The 25,862-nt window shown below is 39.2% G+C and overlaps 1 protein-coding gene across 7 annotated transcripts in view; it reads left to right on the plus strand.

The window, feature by feature from the left end:
• The window catches only part of PLEKHH2 (pleckstrin homology, MyTH4 and FERM domain containing H2), a 524,875-nt gene that overhangs the window by 73,396 nt on the left and 425,617 nt on the right, over positions 1–25,862 (plus strand). For 5 of the 7 annotated variants that reach the window (XM_061432221.1, XM_061432220.1, XM_061432218.1 and 2 more), the window contains 7 exons: positions 599–778; positions 2,633–2,730; positions 4,665–4,842; positions 5,738–5,893; positions 9,099–9,196; positions 17,114–17,255; positions 25,298–25,443. In XM_061432221.1, coding sequence (XP_061288205.1) covers positions 599–778; positions 2,633–2,730; positions 4,665–4,842; positions 5,738–5,893; positions 9,099–9,196; positions 17,114–17,255; positions 25,298–25,443 — 998 coding nt within the window. Of the gene's footprint in view, positions 1–598; positions 779–2,632; positions 2,731–4,664; positions 4,843–5,737; positions 5,894–9,098; positions 9,197–17,113; positions 17,256–25,297; positions 25,444–25,862 lie in introns of those variants that run through there. The other 2 variants (XR_009739349.1, XM_061432222.1) reach the window with 2 other exon arrangements.

Below are 25,862 nucleotides of genomic sequence, written 5' to 3' on the forward strand. Positions count from 1 at the left end.
AAAAAGAATGCATATTCTGCTCAGAGGTGGACTATTCTACAAATTAGGTCAGGTTGATTGATAGTATTGTTTAGGTTTTTTAAATCCATACTAATTTTTCTACCTGCTTGTTATCTCAGATGTTGACAGTGGGTATTGCAGTCTCTCACTTTAATTGTGAATTTTGTCTGTTTCTCTTTACAGTCCTATAACTTGTTGCATCATGTATTTTGAAGCTATATTATTAAAACATTTAGAATTGTTACCCCTTCTAGATGAGCTGACCCCTTTATCATTATAAAATGATGCTCTTTATCTCTTGCCCGGAAATCTACTTTGTCTGATATTAATGTCACCACTCCCGATTTCTTTTGATTAATGTTATCACAATATATCTTTTCCATCCTTTTAAACAAAAACTTTTGCTAGTAAGAGAATCAATATAATTCATTCAGGATGGGGAGCACATGTATACCTGTGATGGATTCATTTTGATATTTGGCAAAACTAATACAATTATGTAAAGTTTAAAAATAAAATAAAATTAAAAAAAAATTCATGCAGAATAAATCTTATCCTTTCTCACCCTGAGTATATCTGTTTTTTTCATTTAATTCAGACCTGCCAACTTTTTATAAATGCGGCAGTCGACTCTCCCGCAATTGATTACCACATATCTCTAGCCCAGAGTGCTTTGCAAATTTGTCTGACACATCCTGAGCTACAGAATGAAATTTGCTGTCAGCTCATTAAACAGACAAGATGGAGACAGCCACAGAATCAGCCAGGACCACTGCAGGTATGTGTTGAAACATAAACACGCAATTTTGAATGATGTTGTTTTCCTGATTGTAAGTATAATACATATTCAATATAGACATTTGGAAAATACAAAAAGTATGAAATGGAAAAACAACTATTACTATTTCGATGCATATCCTTTCAGTTTATATAATCTATAAATGTATATATGTGTATATTTATCCACTCACAGTTTTTCACATTACTAACATTACAGTGTGCATATACTTTTTAAAAACTATAAATTTCCCCTATAGCCTTCAGCAGTCTTCAAAACATTAATACTAGTTGCATTAATATCAACTGCTACATGTTTAGGTTTTTCCAATTACCTTTCCTATAATAAATACCACTACAATAGACATCTTTGAACCTAAATTTTGTGTGCAAGTCCAGTGAATTTCATTGTGTCCACTTCTGGAATTTTCCATATCTTCAACAATATTCAGTGTAATTCTTCTGTTAATTTCTTTTCAGGTAAAAAGTAGTACTTCACTATTGATTTTGTATACATTTCCTTAATTATTACAGTCAGATTTATTTTCAGGAGGGTTTTAGTCACTTGTGTTTACTCTTCAATGAATGGTTCTTTTAATCTTTGCTTACTGACTCCCTGTCAGTCACAGGATAAAATAGAAATTTCTTACCCTAGACTCTCAGAAGTGGATCTAGGTTTTGTGGGACTTGAAACTTGTGCAATGAATACTAAGAAAAAGAATACAAAATTTATTACTTTTACAAATTTTAAAAGGACAAATGAGCATGTAATATGACTATGGCAGCTCATAGGGCCTGCCCCAGGGATTTGAAGGGGACCTGTGCTTGAGTGGGGTTCTGAAACTTAAGCTTCATGTCTATCAGGGGCCCTTCATAATCTGGCTCCAGTGGCCTCCTCTTTCTCCACTTCATTTTATACATCCTGTCTCCAGTGTACAGTGAATGAATAAACTCTCCTCATTCTTTGAACAACCCTGCCTTTGCATTATCCTTCACCTGGCAATCCAGATCCCTCTGCATTCTTCCTACCTGTGGACTTCATAGTCCAGCCCAAGCAACGTCCCTCCCATAGATTCTTTCCTGACTCCTGCATCAGTAATCATTCCATCCATTGGTTATACTTAAAAAAGCATTATTACAGTGTATTAGTGATGCTGTATTATAGATTACTGTTTAAATATATATATATGTATGTAATGTCTTCTCCTAGATCATAAATTCTTAAAGGGCAGGGCCTTTCCCCCTTCTCCTTTTTTGTATGACATTAAAAAAAAATATTGAAGTTATACTTACTTAATTAAAAAAATTAAGATACAAAATAGAATACAGACCAGAGCAAGAGAATAATAAAAGTCATATATAACTCTATTACCTAGAGATACCTCTGTTAATATTTTTGTGCTTGCCCCTTGTTTAGCTATGTATGTATATATGTATGGGTAGATAGGTTTTGCTTTTTGTGTAAATTATTTTTTTACTACTTTTCAATTTGCCCTTTCTTAGTGCCATTACTTATTCAGTGAAGGAGTTAACACATAAATGAACAAAAGGGAACAATTTCCCTAACCTTCTTGTGCAATATGAAAAAGGATTACCATATGATATCCTCTGATACCCCAGTTGTAGATAACTGAATACATAACTAGATGGATTATGGTTCTGACCCCATATGAAGCTTTTATGCTTTTATGTATTACAGTGCTCTAAGGAGATGATGTCTATGTGGAAAAAAGCAAAAACATTTTGGGATCAAGAAAGACTATTATCATCCCTTCGCTCTCTCAGTCACACTCCCCCTGACTTAGATCTCTGATGACCACATGGTGTCTGACCTGTGATGCTTCTCTTTGTCCAGGGCTGGCAACTCTTGGCGCTCTGTGTTGGGCTCTTCCTTCCCCATCATCCTTTCCTGTGGCTCCTCAGGCTCCACCTAAAGAGAAATGCAGATTCCAGGTATGCAGAGTTCTAGCCAACTGCACCATTTATGTGGCCTCTATGTCTGCAATAAATCATAGGTATTTAGTAACCTGCCAGGTACATTTGTGGAAGAATGTGTGAAACAAATGTTGATACAGGAAGCCTTTGGTTATCATTTATGCAGAGCTAGAAAGATATTTCCTTTGTTACGTTAAATCTCTTATGGAAGGTTGCACTAAAAGCTTGAAAAGCTGACAAAGAATATTTTAAGTTAAAAGTCTATGTACATTTCAAGTATGAATGTCTTATCCTTAGTGGGTGTTCATCCAATAAAAGCAATTATTTTGTTTCCTTATTTTTTCTATTACTATTTTCTTCACATTTAATTCTTTTATGTAGAAGACTTCTCTGATCCCACCTTTTATAATTGCATGTATTTGAATTGCCTCAGAATTTATACTCCTTTGAAAAAGACTTTTCCAATTCACTGTTAGAATGGCTTTCTTACAGTGGGGCCTAGGGTGCCCAGCCAGGGGTGATTGGGATCATTTTGTCCAAGAGGTTCATATTAGGTTGTTTAAATAGACTCTGGGACTCAAACAAACGATGAAACAAAAAAACAGCTTGGAAGCAGTAGGAAAATATCTTCCAGCTCATAATATATTTTTGAAGACTCTGTCATCAAGGTCATGTGATTACAATGGTAGTCACTGAGAACCACCCACCCCCTACAAAGGTGAGATTTTAAAGCCCACCTAAAAGGCACTTGAATGCACATATATTTAGGTATATTATCAATCTGGTTTTATAAGTGAAATGAAAATTATATGTAGCAAATAAGGACAAATAAGATCTCTATCCAGCTTTTACCGGATTTAGTTACCCCAGTGGTTTTGTTTACGGCTTAACATTTTTAAAGAAGTACATGTTTTATAAAGAAGGAATATTTATTTATTTATTTGGCTGAGCCAGGTCTTAGCTGTGGCATGTAGGATCTAGTCCCCTGACCACATCAAACCAGTACCCCATGCATTGGGAACGCAGATCTTAGCCACTGGACCACCAGGGAAGTCCCAAGGAAAATGCATTTTTATTTTTGTTTGAAGATATTTTCTTATCTTGCTCAGCAGAAATGGCATTAACCTCTGTGTTCTTCAAAAGAGAACTCTCTTCATCATGCACTTCTTAAGTTACCCTGTTCTAGTCTTTATACGGAGAAGGCAATGGCAACCCACTCCAGTACTCTTGCCTGGAAAATCCCATGGATGGAGGGGCCTGGTGGGCTGCAGTCCATGGGGTCGCTAGGAGTCGGACACGACTGAGCGACTTCACTTTCACTTTTCACTTTCATGCATTGGAGAAGGAAATGGAAACCCACTCCAGTGTTCTTGCCTGGAGAATCCCAGGGATGGGGGAGCCTGGTGGGCTGCAATCTATGGGGTCGCACAGAGTCGGACACGACTGAAGCGACTTAGCAGCAGCAGCAGCAGCAGTCTTTATACAGTTATTTTCTTTATATTTGTTAATATAATCACTATATGTTGACCATGTAATGTCTGGTAATTTTAAATTTATTTTGTGATTATAATAATAATACAATAATGATGAAGATTGCTTTGTGGAAAGTCTGGTTTAGTCGGTGGTGAAAGTAAAGACACTAGAATTTGAGAAAAGTGACAGCAGTTAATATTATCACTCAATGATGATAATATTATATTAATATATATCAACATTATATAATATTAATTTTATATTTTATATTATTATGATTATGATAATTAACATTGTCTAATATTAATGTATATTAATATAGCAGTTAATATTACCATTCAATAATGATAATATAATATTATGCTGTCAACATTAGCATGATACATTGTAATAATGTACACCAAGGGAAGTTTCCTTAATGGTTTCATATATCTTAATTAAATTTATTCTTAGGTTTTATCTTAAGTTTTGTATTATAGGACAGAATTTGGAAAATATGCCATTTACTGCCAGAGATGTGTAGAAAGAACACAACAGAATGGAGATCGAGAAGCAAGACCCTCAAGAATGGAGATTCTTTCCACCCTTCTTCGAAACCCATATCATCATTCCTTGCCCTTCAGTATCCCTGTGCACTTCATGAATGGAATATATCAGGTAGATTAGACTTTCTACCCAGTGAGCACGTGCTTAGCCCAGAATCCTGTGTATGACCTCTGTGGTGCTGAGAGGTGGGCCTGTCACCCTACTTCTGTCAGCAGCTGGCAATGATAAACATGCAAATATATTAGATTTCCTGTCAGCACAGTTGAGTTTTGAAACAGTTTTGCTAAAAAAGGATGCATGCTAAAAAATCCATATTGAATGAAATAAGGGAGGATTTTCATTACCATTATAATTCTGATGGAGAAAAGCAAAAGTACTTCAGTTGAGGGCTTCCCCCAGCAGTGTACCGGCTAGGTGAGAAAATGATTACTGACATGGGGTGTGTACAGGCTTAGTCCCTTTAAAGTCTCCACATCTTAGGAATTCTCCAGAAAAACTGTCCAGGCCCTTCCAACTCACATCTAGGTGATTGCCTATTAACTGAAGCAAACATTCCAAAGCTGGCAATTAGTCTTTGTAGCTCTAAGCCTTTTATCATGGAATTCAGATACTTAACTGCATATTAAAGAAACAAAAATTGAATGCTTAAAAGTGTTCGTATGTTTAAGTGTATTTCTCTTTTGTTTTTTTCCCTTTGTTTGAAGATTACATACTGTTCTGTAGTTCATAATGGGCCAGCATAATATCTCTGCAAGAAGTTTATAGCTGTCAAATGATCTTTCTATTTTGAATTCATGTCTGTTGGCTAAAGCCAGGAATTCTTATGTCAGGCTAATGACTAAGATGACATTAATTTTCTCCAATGGAACTTTGAAAAAAAGTTAAAGCACCTAGATAAATATATGTTATCATTAATCATGCATCAGGTGTGCCCTGTTTCCCCCCTGAAATCTAGGTTTGAAATGTGTGTACCTTTTAAGAGAAGGACTATGTTGTTTCTGTTTAGGTAGTTGGATTTGATGCATCCACCACAGTGGAAGAGTTTTTGAATACTTTGAACCAAGATACAGGGATGAGGAAGCCAGCACAGTCTGGATTTGCATTGTTCACAGATGATCCTTCCGGCCGGGATTTAGAGCATTGTCTTCAAGGAAACATCAAGGTAAAACCAACTCCTTTTAAGGAGGCAGACCCAGCAAACAGCAAAGAAGTTATTCTGCTATTTGCAAAAAGTTTTAGTTCAAGAATTTTCCAAAAATATAAGCAATCTAATCTTCATGATAAAAAAATATTGTTGGACTTTGTTGAAGCCAAGAAATTCTGAATAAAATCTGTACACACATACATTGTTGTTGTTTAGCTGCTAAGTCATGTCCGACTTTCTGTGACCCCATAGACTGTAGCCCACCAGGTTCTTCTGTCCATGGGATTTTCCAGGCAAGAATACTGGAGTGGGTTGCCATTTCCTACTTCAGGGGATATTCCCGACCCAGAGATCAAACCCATATCTCCCGGATTGGCAGGCAGATTTTTTTTTACCACTGAGCCACCAGGGAAACCCCTCACACACATACATCGTACGTGTTAGAGAGAGGAAGAAGATTAATAATAGTAATAATACCCTAGATATTAAGGTAGAAAGAGTGGAGGTATGGAAACTCTAATAAAATGGTTTTCCATTATTTTCATTCACTCAGCAGTATCCATTTAACTGTATAGTGTGTCCCAGGGCTTCCTGGGTAGCACAGTGGTGAAGAATCTGCCTGTCAATGCAGGGAACACAAGAGATGCAGGTTTGATCTCTGGGTCAGGAAGATCCTCTGGAGTAATAAATGACAACCCACTCCAATATTCTTGCCTGGAAAATTCCACAGACAAAGGAGCCTGGCAGGCTACAGTCCATAGGGTTGCCAAAAGTGGACACGGCTGCACACTCACGCACACACATTGTGTCCCAGGAGCTGGAGCAGACCCTTTGGGGAATATAAAGAAGGAACAGAAATATTCCCTGTGCATAGTGAACTTCTAATCTGCTTAGGGAAGAGTAGCTTTATACACTGATAACCTTAAAATTGAAAATGATAAATAGTTTAAGAATGTGGTGAACATTCTACAGAGGAAAAGATTACATTCAGTGGAAATTAGGGAAGATCTCAGCTGGACTTTGACTGGTAGAAAATGTACCAGGCTTCCCTGGTGGCTCAGATGGTAAAGAAACTGCCTGCAATGTGGGAGACCCAGGTTCAGTCCCTGGGTCGGGGAGATCCCCTGGAGAAGGAAATGGCAACCCACTCCAGTATTCTTGCCTGGAGAATCCCATGGACTGAAGAGCCTGGCGGGCTTCAGTCCATTGGGTCGCAAGGAGTCAGACATGACTGAGCAACTAAGACACACAAGAAAATGCACCTGTGGAAATAAAGAAGCAATTCCAGACATAGGGAAGATCATGAGCAAAGACAGAGAATTGGAAGATTCTTTTTTTTTTTAATTTAATTTAATTTAATTTTTTTAAATTTTATTTTATTTTTAAACTTTACATAATTGTATTAGTTTTGCCAAATATCAAAATGAATCCATCACAGGTATACATGTGCTCCCCATCCTGAACCCTCCTCCCTCCTCCCTCCCCATACCATCCCTCTGGGTCGTCCCAGTGCACCAGCCCCAAGCATCCAGTATCGTGCATCGAACCTGGACTGGCATCTCCTTTCATATATGATATTTTACATGTTTCAATGCCATTCTCCCAAATCTTCCCACCCTCTCCCTCTCCCACAGAGTCCATAAGACTGTTCCATACATCAGTGTCTCTTTTGCTGTCTCGTACACAGGGTTATTGTTATCATCTTTCTAAATTCCATATATATGCGTTAGTATACTGTATTGGTGTTTTTCCTTCTGGCTTACTTCACTGTGTATAATAGGCTCCAGTTTCATCCACCTCATTAGAACTGATTCAAATGAATTCTTTTTAATGGCTAAGTAATACTCCATTGTGTATATGTACCATAGCTTTCTTATCCATTCATCTGCTGATGGACATCTAGGTTGCTTCCATGTCCTGGCTATTATAAACAGTGCTGCGATGAACATTGGGGTACATGTGTCTCTTTCCCTTCTGGTTTCCTCAGTGTGTATGCCCAGCAGTGGGATTGCTGGATCATAAGATTCTTTAAAAATGTTTTCTGGGTCATAGTAAAATAGCTTTAATGAAGTTGCCATCTAGCAATGGCAATGATTCAAAGCACAGGATATAGAACCATAAGGAACCTTAGAGAAATAACCCACTTATTTTGCAAATGAGGAAACTGAGGTCTAGAATGAAAAATAATGTATGGCAAATCAAATAGCTGGAACCAGGTCTGGATCCTCTTACTTGACGTGGTCCTAATTGCTCTTGGGAATAAGCACCTTGTTATGGAGTAAAGGCACTTCTCTGATTTGGAGATGGAATATTTGGGGCAAGGCAAGGTATGCACCCATGAGTTTAGAGCATATAAAACATCAGTACTTTCATTTCAATCCCCAAAGCCCAGCTCCATTTGCAGAATGATCTGTTGGATCTACATGGGTTAAATATGCGATATGTTAAAACTCATACTTAGTTCCTTAGGAGTGCTGGTCAGAAGATAGGATTTCCACCCCACTCCCACCTGTTTCTTCAGCAGCATTTTGAGGCATCTAGATAATGAATGTCTTTTTCTTTGCAGTTTCAAGTATATCCTGTTCAGATCAACAATTCCAAATGTAAATTTTTGAGACAGACATTTCTTGAATACTTTTAATAATTGATCAAGAAGATAAGCTAGTATTTTTGGTTGACTTGAGCTGAGTAAATAAATATTAGGGGCTTTGGTGAATACTTGCTTACCCCATAATTTTAAAAACTTTTATTTATAATTCTGTAAATGACAAAATTTTTAAAATTTATCTTGTTCCTGAAGGATTTTTGTTATTTCCCCAAGAACCTTAACATTATATTTCAGAATTCTTTGGTATAACTTCAGTTATTCCAATCTTTTTAAACTCAGAAGGTGGAAAAATTGCTTTTCAGTGACTAAATCATGAAAAAATTCCTGGAATCTTCTTGTTTCCAGTCCCATGCAGTCCTTCATTAAGTTTCCTTTTTGAGTAAAAAATTCATGGCCATAGTCCAAAGTTAATGTGTGTCCAAAAGGATAAGAGGACCAAAGAGTGATTTATAATTAAATTCTAAACTCAGAGCTGCAGAAGCTTAAAACAGAAAGCTTCAGTCCATTTGGTTTGATTGCACTAATTGAAAATTTTCAGTCTGTAGACATGCTTGTCTTCAAAAAATACCCAATGTGAAAAACATTATGAATCTCCATTTTCTGCTTCTCTTCTAGATTTGTGACATTATCTCCAAATGGGAACAGGCTTCTAAAGAACAGCAGCCTGGAAAATGGGAAGGTACGAGAACTGTTCGTCTCACTTATAAAAACAGGTGTGTAATACCGTCGCCAAGTGCCAAAGTAAGAATATACACTTATTTTCAAATCATGCACCTAAAATTTAGTTTCCTGTCTAATAGCCTTAAAAGTTATATTTATTTATATGTTTTCCTAAAATGGTAGCTCTATTTCTGTAGGAAGAAACTGTCACCTAAAATTTTGTCTCTAATTGTATTCTTTTAATATCATGAATAATTATATTTTATAAAAATATGTATTTGGACAAAGATTAGAAGAAAACTATAAGGAAAAAAGTAGTTGCTCTCTTAGGGTAGTTGATAAAGTTTGTCACTTTCAAAATTTCCTTTAACACTAATATTACATTTTTTCCGTAAGACTGAATATTCAAATATCCTACTGCAGATCTGTAATAAGAGTCGTTTGTTTACCCAAGTCTTTTAGAAGTGGTATGTTCATATTCATTCATTCTTGTTCTTTCATATTCTCTCTTCCTCTGTATTTATTGAGCTTCATCTATAAGCACTTAGCTGGATGCTTTTAATGAAATGATAATACAAACACACACACAATCCCTGATCTTTGGGAATTTACAGGCTAGTGAGGAAGATGGTTGCTAATTTTTCTCTGAAAGAAAAGCGCATGGCTGTGTGAGAGCACTTAACAAGAATCCTGTCCTAGACTGGAGACTTTGGGAGGCTCTTTGAGTAAGTGATGCTTAGGTCAAGGCCAGAAGGAGGCTGAGAGTGAAAGCATTGAAACGGGTGGAAAAGGATGTACAAAGCCTGTGGAGGGAGGCTAAGCAGTGTTTCAGGAACTGGGAAAGAGCTGGTAGGACTGGAGCACGTACTTTCTCAACAAATAAAACTTACTTTAGTATTTATTTATTTATTTTTGGCTATGCCAGGTCTTTGTTGCTCTGCAAGGACTTTCTCTAGTTGCAGCAAGCAGGGGCCACTCTCTAGTTGCGATACACGGGTTTCTCATTGTGATGGCTTCTCTTGCTGCAGAGCACAGGCTCTAGTCCTGGAGGAACCTGTTCCCACTCTGGCCCTTTGGTGACTGGCACGAAGCAACAGCTGGAAGTTATGGACCTTCTAGATGGTTGTTTTAGTTCTGTGGTCGCTGGGAGCAGTGATTCTCAAAGTGTGGGTCCCAGATCTGCAGCTTCAGTATCACATGGAAACACATCGAAATGCCCATTATTTGGTCCCACTTCAGACCTATTGAATTAGAATCTCTGGGGAAAAGGCCCTGGAGTCTGTGTTTTAACAATTCTCCAGGTGATTCTTACTCATGCTAAGTTTGGAGAAGCACTGATCCAGAGGTCCATGTTGCTGCCTGTATCTTTTGTGGAAGGAAGCCAGCTCCTGGACCTGACCTACTTGGTTTTTTTATGTATTTAGAAGAGGTTCAGGAATTCTCATTTGTTTTTGTTGGCACTAAATGGAATTAAGTCCATGTCTAAGACTATTGCTAATAATGCATATCTTACAAATGCTGAATACATACTGATTTTGACTATGATGGCCACAGTTGGAACCAAAATGAAATGGATGAAGTGGAGAAAAGTGGTCTGAAAGAGACATAAGAATAATGTGCCAGCTCTAGCAAACTCTACCAGGAAGGACAAAAGCAGTCATGAATAACACATTGCCTTTTTAACAACAACAACAAAAAAACAATTTCATGACAATATCTTTGACATCAGAAGAAAAGCAACTCAACTATAAGGTTTAATTTTTAACAGGAATCTGAAATGGCTGGGTAGCCACAGCTAGAGTAAGTACTGTTTCTAAATGTGATCATGCTTTGCATATGTGTGTAAATAGCTTAGGAAATGAGCCCTAATGCCCAGTGACACAGTTAGGAGGGGAACTGGCTGTGACCTACCACACAGCTACAGACTTGATTCCTCATCTGTCAAGCAGCACAGTGATAAGCAAAACTAAAGCACCACCTCTCTTTATCATGGAATTTTTATTTATGTTTAGTAATTTATAGAATTTTAATTATTTAGATTAGAGGTTAAAGATCTAATTAATAGGTTTTGAACTTGTTCTCATTTGGAAAACTCTTTGGTAATAAAACTATTTGGTAATGTTTAAATTCTGTTCATATTTATTAATAAAACACTTATTTAATTTGGTCTCTTACTGTCTATTTGAAATTCTAAAATCAAGGCATGTTTTTAACAAAACTAAGCTGGCAAGGGTCTTTCCCTAAAGAGAACAGCTCTTCTTTCTCCCCTCTTTGAAACAAAAGTTTATTATCAATAATTCTGTGTTGTTATCATTTTCTGGAGCATAGTTTAAGGTTCCCATCTCTGCCACCTTTAGTGCACTGTGAGAGCATGTATATTGAATCCTAAACCAAGAAGCCTCTTGACAGGTCATCTAGTTTATCCCATTTCTTCCAGCTGTGTTCACACCAAAAAAAAAAAAAAAGCTTCCTGTTTGAAGAGACTTTTGTGAGTCTAAAGACCTCTAGAGAAGAATCATCATCATAGTAGTAGTAATAATAATGACCACCAATATTTATTGAGCACTTAACCATATACCAGGCCCTGTGCTGAGCTCTTTATGTGCACCATCTCATTTAATCCTAACAGCACCTCTCAGTAAGTATTATCATCCTCTCCATCTTATGTTTCAGAGGAAACTGAAGCTTTAGAGAGTTACACCCTTTACGCAAGGCTACAGAAGGGTTTTTCAAGGTTTTTCTGGCAAATAATTTCCATATTTTTCAATTCTCACCACCATTCATTTATCCATTCATGCCATAAACATCTGTCCAGTGTCTGCCAGTACCAGGTCTTATTGAAGCCCTAGCGATTCAAAGGTGAATAGATGTTTCCTGCCTTCTAGAGTCTTAGAGCTCATGTAAGACATGAATTCTTAGTAATGTGACTAATGCCATGGCAGTCACACTCTAGCGGAGCAGTGAAGAACATGGCCTCTGCAGAGAAACTGCTGGATTGGCATCCTGGCTCCCCCACTCGCTCTGTGGCCATGAGCAAGTCACTCACCGTCTCTGGGCCTCAGGTCCCCTAGACATGAAATGGAGATGAAAACAGTACCTGCTTAGGGTCACCTGAAGGACTAAATGTTAGCAGATGTAAAGCAGTTGGATCAGGGCCTGCTTACACAGTAGATGCCCCAATGATATTTGCTCTTACTGTGAATATAACATGTTTGTGTGCAAGATGTTGTGGGAGCAGAGAGGAAGGCTTCGCAGAATGATGACTTCTGAGCACAGGAGCGGCCGTAGAGGCCGGAGGAGAACAGGGAAGGCGGGACCGGTCACAGTTGCAGGTTTTGTAGTGTTATCAGCAGGCCATGGTGGACAGAGGAATGAAGGAAGGTGAAGGGAGAGTTAAGGCAGGCTGCTTCCTCAGTAGGTTTACGTGGTGATGAGAAAGGCAATAGGAAATACATGCTCTGAGGACTGAAATCGAGCTGGCTGGAGGCTAGCTAAAGGGTTACCGAGCAGTACCGGGAGAGCCCTGCCCCATTTGGAGTGGTGTGTGTTTGCTTATACTGGTCCACACAGTGATGTGGTTCCCATTACACGGTATTGTTTCCTCGATGTCAAGTGAGGACATTTGGGAATGCCCCTGCCGGGCAGTGTGTGCCCTCCTGCTGTGACAGAAGCCCCACTTCTCTGCTTCCGACCCCCTCAGGGTTGGGGAGCAGTTGGAAGCTAGTCATATTGGGACAGACTTAGATCGTGGTCCCTGAGGCCTTTCCTATTCAAGATCTGTGGATTTGATTTTCTGACTTCTTTATCATTTTGGGGACTCCTTAGTTCCTCTCCACATTCTCTCCAAATCCCTGTATAGTTGTTGGAGCCCAAACTGTTCCATTAGGCGCCTGAGCCTATGATTCCTACAAGTTGTGTTCCTATATGTGTGTCTGGAATTGTTTTTCACTTCTGTGCCCATAGTGCTTCATCTTCCCTTCCCAGGTGCTGTCTTACTGGCATGCCAGAAATGATAGAAGCACTTTAGCTCTTCTTGTCTGTAGCCATTTGAACATTTGGTTCTTTTCTCCCTCCTATTGTATTACCAATTCAGACTTTCACCAAGAACCTTCCAGTGGCTCAGTTCAGTTCAGTTCACTGGCTCAGTCGTGTCTGACTCTTTGCAACCCCATGAATCTCAGCACGCTAGGCCTCCCTGTCCATCACCAACTCCCAGAGTTTACCCAAACTCATGTCCATCGAGTCAGTGATGCCATCCAACCATCTCATCCTCTGTTGTCCCCTTCTCCTCCTGACCCCAATCCCTCCCAGCATCAGGGTCTTTTCCAATGAGTCACCTCTTCGCAAGAGGTGACCAGAGTACTGGAGTTTCAGCTTCAGCATCAGTTCTTCCAATGAACACCCAGGACTAATCTCCTTTAAGATGGATTGGTTGGATTCCCTTGCAGTCCAAGGGACTCTCAAGAGTCTTCCAACACCACAGTTCAAAAGCATCAATTCTTCGGCACTCAGCTTTCTTCACAGTCCAACTCACATCCATACATGACCACTGGAAAAACCATAGCCTTGACTAGATGGACCTTTGTTGGCAAAGTAATGTCTCTGCTTTTTAATATACCATCCAGGTTGGTCATAACTTTCCTTCCGAGGAGTAAGCGTCTTTTAATTTCATGGCTGCAGTCACCATCTGCAGTGATTTTGGAGCCCCCCAATATAAAGTCTGACACTGTTTCCACTGTTTCCCCATCTATTTCCCATGAAGTGATGGGACCAGATGCCACCATGATCTTAGTTTTCTGAATGTTGAGCTTTAAGCCAACTTTTTCACTCTCCTCTTTCACTTTCATCAAGAGGCTTTTTTAGTTCCTCTTCACTTTCTGCCATAAGGGTGGTGTCATCTGCATATCTGAGGTTATTGATATTTCTCCCAGCAATCTTGATTCCAGCTTGTGCTTTTTCCAGCCCAGCATTTCTCATGATGTACTCTGCATATAAGTTAAATAAGCAGGGTGACAATATACAGCCTTGACATATTCCTTTTCCTATTTGGAACCAGTCTGTTGTTCCATGTCCAGTTCTAACTGTTGCTTCCTGACCTGCATATAGGTTTCTCAAGAGGTAGATCAGGTGGTCTGGTATTCCCACCTCTTTCAGAGTTTCCCACAGTTTATTGTGATCCACACAGTCAAAGGCTTTGGCATAGTCTATAAAGCAGAAATAGATGTTTTTCTGGAACTCTCTTGCTTTTTCCATGATCCAGCGGATGTTGGCAATTTGATTTCTGGTTTCTCTGCCTTGTCTAAATCCAGCTTGAACATCTGGAAGTTCACGGTTCACATATTGCTGAAGCCTGGCTTGGAGAATTTTGAGCATTACTTTACTAGCATGTGAGATGAGTGCAGTTGTGCGGTAGTTTGAGCATTCTTTGGCATTGCCTTTCTCTGGGATTGGAATGAAAACTGACCTTTTCCGGTCCTGTGGCCACTGCTGAGTTTTCCAAATTTGCTGGCATATTGAGTGCAGCACTTTCATAGCGTCATCTTTCAGGATTTGAAATAGCTCAAGTGGAATTCCATCACCTCCACTAGCTTTGTTCATAGTGATGCTTTCTAAGGCCCACTTGACTTCACATTCCAGGATGTCTGGCTCTAGGTGAGTGACCACACCATCGTGATTATCTGGGTTGTGAAGATCTTTTTTGTACAGTTCTTCTATGTATTCTTGCCACCTCTTCTTAATATCTTCTGCTTCTGTTAGGTCCATACCATTTCTGTCCTTTATTGAGCCCATCTTTGCATGACATGTTCCCTTGGTATCTCTAATTTTCTTAAAGAGATCTCTAGTCTTTCCCATTCTGTTGTTTTCCTCTATTTCTTTGCATTGATTGCTGAGGAAGGCTTTTTTATCTCTGCTTGCTATTCTTTGGAACTCTGCATTCAGATGTTTATATCTTTCATTTTCTCCTTTGCTTTTTGCTTCTCTTCACAGCTATTTGTAAGGCCTCCTCAAACAGACATTTTGCTTTTTTGCATTTCTTTTCCATGGGGATGGTCTTGATCCCTGTCTCCTGTACAATGTCACAAACCTCCATCCATAGTTCATCAGGCACTCTATCAGATCTAGTCCCTGAAATCTATTTCTTACTTCCACTGTATAATCATAAAGGATTTGATTTAGGTCATACCTGAATGGTCTAGTGGTTTTCCCTACTTTCTTCAACTTAAGTCTGAATTTGGCAATAAGGAGTTCACAATCTGAGCCACAGTCAGGTCCCGGTTTTGTTTTTGCTGACTGTATAGAGCTTCCAGTGGCTACACTTAGCTAAATAAACCCTAGTGCATGATAGTGATGAGTAAGACATAGTTCTTAACTTCAAGTGAAGGAAATAAGTAAGTACAAAAATGTTCACATGCCAGAAAAGGAGGGCTTTCATCTTAAATTTTATTCTTTTTGTTCTATATCACTTTGCTGACATTATTTTGAATTTAGAATCTATTTCTGTTACCCAACCATGTTCTTCTACCAGTTAACAGTTTGCCATCATGCAGACACAGATAATTATTTTTTTCAAGAAACCACTCTGAATGATGGCCCAGGCCAGTTATTCTTAAGCTGGCGTGAACAGAAAGAATTACCAGAACAGTGGGGAAGAAGTGCTTTTCAAAGTACACCCCCCATGCTTCCCCTGAGATTCTGACCTGCTCCCCTCTCATTTCTTGCTGTTTGAGATAATTACCATGAGAAATTTTTTAACTGATGATAGTGTGTCTCTCCTTAAGTGGATGGAGGAAAAAAGGCTGGAAATCCACTTATAGTTAATTGAGCACACACCTGACAGATGTCGGATCTAAATCTCTCTTTTCCTGTCACGGTGTTGTCATGACAGTGTTAAGGTATGTCGCTGTGCTGCTTACCCATGCACTGTCGCAGCATTTACAATGTTTACAGGGCTCTCTGCCTGCTCTGTAGCCTAGAGTCAGACCCTTAGAAACCTCATATAAAGAAGTGGCACAGGACTTCCCTAGTGGTCCAGGGGTTAAGAATCTTCCTTGCAATGCAGAGGACACAGGTTCAATCCCTGGTTGGGGAACTAAGATCCCACATGCCGCAGGGCAGCTTAGCTGGTGCACTGCAACTACTGGAGCCCTTGCACCGCAACTAGAGAGACTCCACGTGCCGCAAGGAAAGATCTGCATGGTGCAAAGAAGATTCGGCATGACGCATCGAAGATCCGACACAGCCAAATAAATAGATTTAATTTAAAAGAACAAAGAGACAGTAGAGTGATTAAATACAGAGAGTCACTGAATCGATGAAGACCTAGGTGAACAAAAGCCAGATCATATTTCAACAAGTGATAATGAGAGCCTGTAAACTATATTTGAGATCCTAGGGCTGTTTATCAGAGTGGCCCAAAAAAAGTCAAAACATTTAAATGTGCAGTTACTTTTAGAGAGATGGACTCTCTTTTAGGTTCCTGGAGAGCTGCCCCCATTTGATATTGATTTTTTTTTCAGTTTTATTTATTTATTTTCTTTACAATATTGTATTGGTTTTGCCATACCACCCTGAACGTGCCTGATCTCATCTGACATTGATTTTTAATTGAAACCTTCATTTCCTATTCCCTGTTATGTCCATGGTGTGTAGGAAAGATCATGAGTGTTCTTAAAATTGGGTTTATACAGCCCACTGGTATCAGGTCCTTCCTCAGTAGCAGCTAAGGTATTTCAGGGCATAAAAATAGCACAGAAGCACCCCTCAAGCTCAGCCTCAGAGCAGTTTTTCTCAGTTTGCTGGTAAATGTTATAAAGAATAGAAATAGAGGTCATCAACAGATCGTAATGATCTAGGTTTGTATCACTGAGAGAATATTGTTAGAACAACCCCGTATCAGTCCTCTGGATTTCTCTTTACCTTCTTCTTTTGTAAGTATATCATTTAATGAAAATTTTCCTCTTTTTTTACAGATTATATTTCTCAATGCAAGTTCGAGGAGAGACTGATAGAGAAAAGTTGCTGTTAATGTATCAGACAAATGACCAAATAGTAAATGGACTTTTTCCTCTGAACAGGGACCTGGCATTAGAAATGGCAGCTCTTTTAGCTCAGGTAACTTCCATGCTATGTAGAGCAATATTTTGTAAAGATAAAATACTAATCTTTTCACTGAATTAAACATACTAGAACAATATACCTTTCATAATTCTTTAAATTCAATTTGCTGTGATTAACACCTTAAGTATCACAGGCATTATGATTAAAGTTTGACTCCCATTGCTGACAATTGCAGTGATGTAGAATGAGATGATGGACCATAAAGAGAAGCTAGCTTCTTAATTGCCTTGGAAGTATCCCACTAGGTTTTGCATTTAATAAAGGATTTTGAGTGTTGAGCTATGGGGTTGTGGATGCCTTGCTGAAAATGTTCAGTAACCCAGTAAGATCATTCTTTTAAAAAGCTAAAACATTTTCTTCTATTGATACTTGCCTGTTATATCAATTAAGATTAAATTAAGATGACTATAAACTGCACATGCAAATTAATAGTGACAATCAAAAAAGAAATATTCGTATTATTTGTCCCTCACATAGAAAGTGTTGGGGCCCAGGACAGTCTGCCGCCAAATATGCCTCAGTGGCATGTTGATTATTTTGAAATAAAGTTACTTTAGAAACAACTGGTGGGGAAAAAAATGATATATACTTAAAAAACACTCTAACCTCCCTCTTTTGCCCTAAAAGCTGAAAATAAATCTCCCATGTGAAGGTGTCCTCCCTCTAGGAGGAGGATAGAAAGCATCCTTGTCAGCAGTTAGGGAATTCAAGGCTAAGAAAGCTGTATAAACAGTTACTGCTTCACTAGTCTTCCACCCCAAACACAAGCCTTTTCGTTTTGTTAGATCTTGGTAAATAATTGTTTCTTTGTCTAAAAATGATATATAAATAGCTTGCTTTGGTCATTTCAGGGGTTTTGTATCTATAAGCCGGCTTCCCTGGTGGCTCAGTGGGTAAAGAAACTGCCTGCCAATGCAGGAGATGTAAGAGACATGGGTTCGATCCCTGTGTTGGGAAGATTCTAGAAGAGGACATAGCAACCGACTCCAGTATTCTTGCCTACGGAATCTCATAGACAGAGGAGCCAAGGCGGCTACTGTCCATAGGGTCACAAAGAGTCAGATACGACTAAAACGACTTAGCATGCATATAGCATATCTATGAGACCTCTGTGCATTCAATTGGTTAATTTCTCCTGATAATCTGTCCGGTGTCAGTATAATTATTAGACCAAGTTAAAGTTCTCTAGATGGGTAGTGGGGAGAAATCTTCCCCTCCCCAGGGGGAGATAAGCATTCTGGTGTGTCTACAGTCAAGAGGGACGTGTGCTTTGTCCTCTCCTCCATTCTGCCGTCATTTTCATGGTCCTGGGGATCTGCCAGAGCACCAGCCATTACATCAGTGTTCCAGGCATCAGAATGGAGGAAGAACTGAAGAAGGGCATGCCTTCCTGCTTTTGAGAATCTTCCTAGCAGTTATATAGAACGTTTCCATTTATGTTTCTTTGGTCAAACTTAAGTCACCTGATCTTCCCAACCTACAAGAGAGACTAGAAAATGTGGTCTCAGCTGGGCAGCAATGAGCCTTAAAAAATTCAAAGCTTTTATTACTCAGAAAGATAAGAGAATGGTCATGAAAGGCAGTGCACAGTCTCTACTCCACCTGGGTCTCTGCACATTTTAATTAAGGGAAAATGTAGTGTTGTTGGCTTAGATTCCCCAGGGTTTTTGGCCTTCTCACTCCTACCATCTCAGGACATCTTAGTCATTCTCTTCATTTTATCTACCACCTATGCCCATGATTCTCAAATCTTTTCTTCAACTCATGTTGCTTTCATGGGCTCCTTAAGTTCAGCATATCAGGAGCTAATCATCTTCCTTTTTCTTTCTTCACATTCGCATCTTCACCGTGACACTGCCTCTGTTCAATCTGCCAGTTCAGTTCAGTTCAGTCATGTCCAGCTCTTTGCAGCCCCATGTACTACAGCACACCAGGCTTCCCTGTCCATCACCGACTCCCTGAACTTGCTTAAACTCATGTCCATCGAGTTGGTGATGCCATCCAACCATCTCATCCTGTGTCACCTGCATCTCCTCTTGCCTTCAGTCTTTCCCAGCATCAGGGTCTTTTCCAGTGAGTCAGTTCTTCACATCAGGTGGCCAAAGTATTGGAGTTTTCAGCTTCAGCATCAGTCCTTCCAATGAATATTTAGGACTTATTTCCTTTAGGATGGACTGGTTTGATCTCCTTGCAGTCCAAGGGACTCTCAAGAGTCTTTGCCAACACCACAGTTCAAAAGCATCAATTCTTTGGTGCTCAGCTTTCTTTATAGTCCAACTCTCACATCCATACATGACTACTGGAAAAACCATAGCTTTGACTAGATGGACTTTTGTCCGCAAAGTAATGTCTCAACTTTTTGATATGCTGTCTAGCTTGGTCATAACTTTTCTTCCAAGGAGCAAGCGTCTTTTAATTTCATGACTGCAGTCACCATCTGCAGTGATTTTGGAGCCCAGAAAAATAAAGTGTCTCACTGTTTCCATTGTTTCCCCATCTGTTTGCCATGAAGTGATGGGACTGGATGCCATGATCTTCGTTTTCTGAATGTTGAGTTTTAAGCCAACTTTTTCACTCTGCTCTTTCACTTTCATCAAGAGGCTCTTTAGTTATTATTTGCTTTCTGCCATAAGGGTGGTGTCATCTGTGTATCTGAGGTTATTGATATTTCTCCTGGCAGTCTTGATTCCAGCTTGTGCTTTATCCAGCCTGGCATTTCACATGATGTACTCTGCATATACATTAAATAAGCAGGGTGACAATATACAACCTTGACACACTCCTTTCCCAATTTGGAACCAGTGTGTTGTTCCATGTCCAGTTCTAACTGTTGCTTCTTGACCTACATACAGATTTCTCAGGAGGCAGATAAGGTGGTCTGGTATTCCCATCTCTTTAAGAATTTTCCACAATCTGCCAAGCAAGCTTCAAATCCAGGAATCACCTCTGCCTCTGCCCTCCCTCTCCCTCCCCCCCAGTCTCCGGGACCCTGTCCCCTCCTCTCCATGCTGACTGCCATTGCTGTGGTTCAGACCATCATCATATCCTGCCTACTCTTCTGCATCAGGCTTCTAACTAATGTACTTTTCTCTGGTCTGGTCCCCCACATACTTTTATTCTCCAAGCAGAATCTAGAGAGATAGTTCCAGTTGCCTGTTGTTGCATAATAAATGACTCCAAGACTTGGCCCCAGATAACAATTAGGGCAGGCATATGTAACGGCAGCTTGTCTCTGCTTCATATGGGATCAGTAGGCATAACTTAAGAGGTTGTGACTGGTTGTGACTCTCTAGCTTAGGGCTGGAATCATCTGAAAGGTTTGTTCACTCGCACATCTGGTGGCTGATGCCGGCGGTTATTTGGAACTTATGTCAATTGGAACACCTGCTTGTCCCCTCTTCAAGTGTCTGCTTGTGCTTCCTCACAGAACGGTGGCAGGGTGACAAGAGCAATGTCCCAGAAGAGACAGTATGTGGAAGCTGCCGTTTTCCTAAGGTTGGGCCTAGAAACCGTGCCATGGTGGTTTGTCAGGCAGCACTGATAACTGGAACTGGAATGGAGATACAGAAAAAAATGTGAATCACTGTGTCATTCCCTTGTTTATATGGAAGGACTGTCATGATCTGAACTCTTCTTGCCTCGCCAACCTGATCTCTTAATACTCTCTACCTTGAACTTTATGGTCCTGAGTTGTATATGATTCACTTATTCTTTCCTCTTATGCTTTACTTGTTTGTCTCCTCTGTTTAGACATCTCTACTCCCATGCCTTTACCTGTTTACTTCAGCTGATCCTTTCATTTTTATCTTAGGTGTCACTCATACCAGAAACCCTTCTTGAATTCTTCCTGGATGGGTTAAATGTTCCTCTTAAGGCTTCGGTAATGCCTTGCACGTATCTATTACTGTTCTGATCCCAGGGGGCTTCCTGAAAGCAAGGGCTCTCCTTATTCATCTTTGTGTCTAGCACAGTGCTTTACACACAGTCCATTCTCCATCATGTCCTTGGATGCATGAATAGTTGATAATTTAGTTTACTTTCATAGTAACTTTATGATCTTCAGACGCTAAAGTGTTCATACTGCACTAAGTATTCCCTTTTTGCAGTGATAAAAAGCTGAGGAAAGAAGTAAGTCACATATTGTCTTGGTGATAGGATTAAGAGTAATTTCTTATCATGTGCTGGGCTTTGATTATTTAGGCTTTGATTATCTGCTTATCTAGGCTTTGATTCTCTAACATCACAGATGCTCTGTTAAAATCACTCTCATTTTTGCTAAAATTTAAGTTTGTTTTCTTAACTTTTAATTTTGTGGAGAAAGAAAAAATTATCTCGAGGAAAAATTATCACATTCTTTGGAGATACATACTTCTAATGTTTTAGGTGAATTTTTAAAAGGAGTAGAAAGGTAAAACAATACATCTAGAAAATTCTGAGTGCTTTACTAACTGAAAAGTATAATTTCTCCATCTATAAAAGGAAAAGTAAATAATACCTCTGATCACTTCCTCAGAGTAGTTTTTGCAGAGATAAATGAAATACACTAAGGAAATCTGAGCTCTGTAGAAGATTCTGTTGTAATTTGACAAGAATAGACTCTATACATGGACATCACCAGATGGTCAACACTGAAATCAGATTGATTATATTCTTTGCAGCCAAAGATGGAGAAGCTCTATACAGTCAGCAAAAACAAGACCAGGAGCTGACTGTGGCTCATATCATGAGCTCCTTATTGCCAAATTCAGACTTAAATCGAAGAAAGTAGGGAAAACCACTAGACCATTCAGGTATGACCTAAATCAAATCCCTTATGATTATACAGTGGAAGTGAGAAATAGATTTAAGGGCCTAGATCTGATAGATAGAGTGCCTGATGAACTATGGACTGAGGTTCGTGACATTGTACAGGAGACAGGGATCAAGACCATCCCCATGGAAAGGAATGCAAAAAAGCAAAATGGCTGTCTGGGGAGGCCTTACAGATAGCTGTGAAAAGAAGAGAAGTGAAAAGCAAAGGAGAAAAGGAAAGATATAAGCATCTGAATGCAGAGTTCCAAAGAATAGCAAGAAGAGATAAGAAAGCCTTCTTCAGCGATCAATGCAAAGAAATAGAGGAAAACAACAGAATGGGAAAGACTAGGAATCTCTTCAAGAAAATCAGAGATACCAAAGGAACATTTCATGCAAAGATGAGCTCGATAAAGGACAGAAATGGTATGGACCTAACAGAAGCAGAAGATATTAAGAAGAGATGGCAAGAATACACAGAAGAACTGTACAGAAAAGATCTTCATGACCCAGATAATCACGATGGTGTGATCACTGACCTAGAGCCAGACATCCTGGAATGTGAAGTCAAGTGGGCCTTAGAAAGCATCACTACAAACAAAGCTAGTGGAGGTGATGGAATTCCAGTTGAGCTATTTCGAATCCTGAAAGATGATGCTGTGAAAGTGCTGCACTCAATATGCCAGCACATTTGGAAAACTCAACAGTGGCCACAGGACTGGAAAAGGTCAGTTTTCATTCCAATCCCAAAGAAAGGCAATGCCAAAGAATGCTCAAACTACCACACAATTGCACTCATCTCACACGCTAGTAAAGTAATGCTCAAAATTCTCCAAGCCAGGCTTCAGCAATATGTGAACCGTGAACTTCCAGATGTTCAAGCTGGTTTTAGAAAAGGCAGAGGAACCAGAGATCAAATTGCCAACATCCGCTGGATCATGGAAAAAGCAAGAGAGTTCCAGAAAAACATCTATTTCTGCTTTATTGACTATGCCAAAGCCTTTGACTATGTGGATCACAGTAAACTGTGGAAAATTCTTCAAGAGATGGGAATACCAGACCACCTGATCTGCCTCTTGAGAAATTTGTATGCAGGTCAGGAAGCAACAGTTAGAACTGGACATGGAACAACAGACTGGTTCCAAATAGGAAAAGGAGTTCATCAAGGCTGTATATTGTCACCCTGTTTATTTAACTTATATGCAGAGTACATCATGAGAAACGCTGGACAGGAGGAAACACAAGCTGGAGTCAAGATTGCTGGGAGAAATATCAATAACCTCAGCTATGCAGATGACACCACCCTTATGGCAGAAAGTGAAGAGGAACTCAAAAGCCTCTTGATGAGAGTGAAAGAGGAGAGTGAAAAAGTTGGCTTAAAGCTCAACATTCAGAAAACGAAGATCATGGCATCTGGTCCCATCACTTCATAGGAAGTAGATGGGGAAACAGTGGAAACAGTATCAGCCTTTATTTTTCTGGGCTCCAAAATCACTACAGATGGTGACTGCAGCCATGAAATTAAAAGACGCTTACTCCTTGGAAGGAAAGTTATGACCAAGCTACATAGCATATTGAAAAGCAGGAATATTACTTTGGCAACAAAGGTCCATCTAGTTGGACCTTTGAAAAACCAAAGGCTATGGTTTTTCCTGTGTTCATGTATGGATGTGAGAGTTGGACTGTGAAGAAGGCTGAGCACCAAAGAATTGATGCTTTTGAACTGTGGTGTTGGAGAAGACTCTTGAGAGTCCCTTGGACTGCAAGGAGATCCAACCAGTCCGTTCTGAAGGAGATCAGCCCTGGGATTTCTTTGGAAGGAATGATGCTAAAGCTGAAACTCCAGTACTTTGGCCATCTCATGCAAAGAGTTGACTCATTGGAAAAGACTCTGATGCTGGGAGGGATTGGGGGCAGGAGGAGAAGGGGATGACAGAGGATGAGATGGCTGGATGGCATCACTGACTCGATGGACGTGAGTCTGAGTGAACTCCGGGAGTTGGTGATGGACAGGGAGGCCTGACGTGCTGCGATTCATGGGGTTGCAAAGAGTCGGACACGACTGAGCGACTGATCTGATCTGATCTGAGGTCCTTTGTATGTGCCTCCCACCCCATCTCGCTCATTGAACCCTCTTTGGTACCATGTACAAAGAAAGCACTTAACACAGTTTATCACAAGTATATATTTATTCTTCAGTCTCCTCTACTAGACCGTAAACTCTTTGAGGACAGGAACTGTGTTCAACCTTTTTCTTTCTCATATAAATTAGCACAGTGCCTGACATACAATGAGAACTCAGTACAGGTTTGGATGAATGAATGGGTGGGAGAGTGGTTGGAGAGAGGGAAGGATGGATGGATGAATGGTTTGATGTGTTGGTAGAGGGGTGGCATCTGTATAGTCTGTTAATAGAAGTAAGGATTGAACATTCTGTCATTCAGGGAAAAAAGGCAATGAAGGGCTTTGTTTCCAAAAAAATACTGACCAATAGTTTGAGGGGATGCGTACAGTCACATTTATGGAGAAAATCTAGGAAGTGATGAGAATGTAGTACTTGCTCCCATTATATTCAGTAGAGACCCTTAAAAAGTGAAAGTAATACTTTAAAAAGATTTTTCATAGCTTTATATCTATTTTTTATTTCTAACTTCTATTTTTGCCTTATTTTCACCAACCAAAATTGTACCTTTAAAATGAAAAATTATCTAGTGTTGTTACAGGCAATAGTAGAGTTAAGTGACCTTGAGCAAATATGGTACTGTCAGATTTTGACCTAGGATGATTAACGTAGAAATGAAACTATATCGTATCATGTTAGTCACTCAGTCGTGCCCAACTCTTTGCAACTGTATGGACAATAGCCCTTCAGGCTCCTCTGTCCAAGGGATTTCCCAGGCAAGAATACTGGAGTGAGTTGTCATTTCCTTCTGCAGGGGGTCTTCCCAACCCAGGAATCAAACCTGGGTTTCCTGCTTTGCAGGCAGATTCTTTACCAGCTGAGCCACCAGGGAAGCCCACATGGAATACTTAAATTATAGACTTGTTTCATAATTAAACTTCACATGAAGTTTAGATTTAAATAATTGTATTTTTATATGATTACAAATTCCATAATCACACAATCACGACAAATAGATTTATATGTTGTATGTTACAGTGTTTAGAAAAAAATAAAACTAATTTTCTTTCTAAAAATTCTTTTAAAATATCCTCTATTTTCTCTTTTTTGGGTTTCCAATTAGGTGGAGATTGGAGATTTTGAAAGACCTTTTTCCACTCCAGCAGGTCACGTTACTAATCAGTGCAAAGCGAATCAAACTCTAAAACAAGCCATAGAGAAATTTTATCCTAAAAGGTATAGAGATGACTCTTCTGAAGAACAGCTAAGGTAAAGAACTATTTACAGAGCAGATGTGCACTAGTTTTTCAGTGATATATTTCTGTACAAATTTTAAAGATGAAAAAAATTATATGTAATGATTTGCTCAAGATTTTTAAAATACTGTTGAATACCAAGAGGTTATAATTGTTTTTATTTGAGATGTGTCTGGAAACTTTAATAGCTAGATTTAAACTTTTTCAGTAAGAAAAAAATCTGCCTTAAGATCTTTTTATTTAATCTTATTCATTCTTCTCCAAATTAATGTTGCTAATAAATAAAAGGAAAAAATTGGCTAATAGGTTTAATTTTATGAAATATTTACCAAAATTTTTTTACCTCTTAGGGTATTCCATTATAAACAAATTGGAATAAAAATAAAGTATCTTCTTACACAAAGTTTTTTAATAAAAATTTTTAATTCTACT

This window comes from Bos javanicus, chromosome 11 (genome assembly GCF_032452875.1).
Source record: "Bos javanicus breed banteng chromosome 11, ARS-OSU_banteng_1.0, whole genome shotgun sequence".
Classification (NCBI taxonomy): domain Eukaryota; kingdom Metazoa; phylum Chordata; class Mammalia; order Artiodactyla; family Bovidae; genus Bos; species Bos javanicus.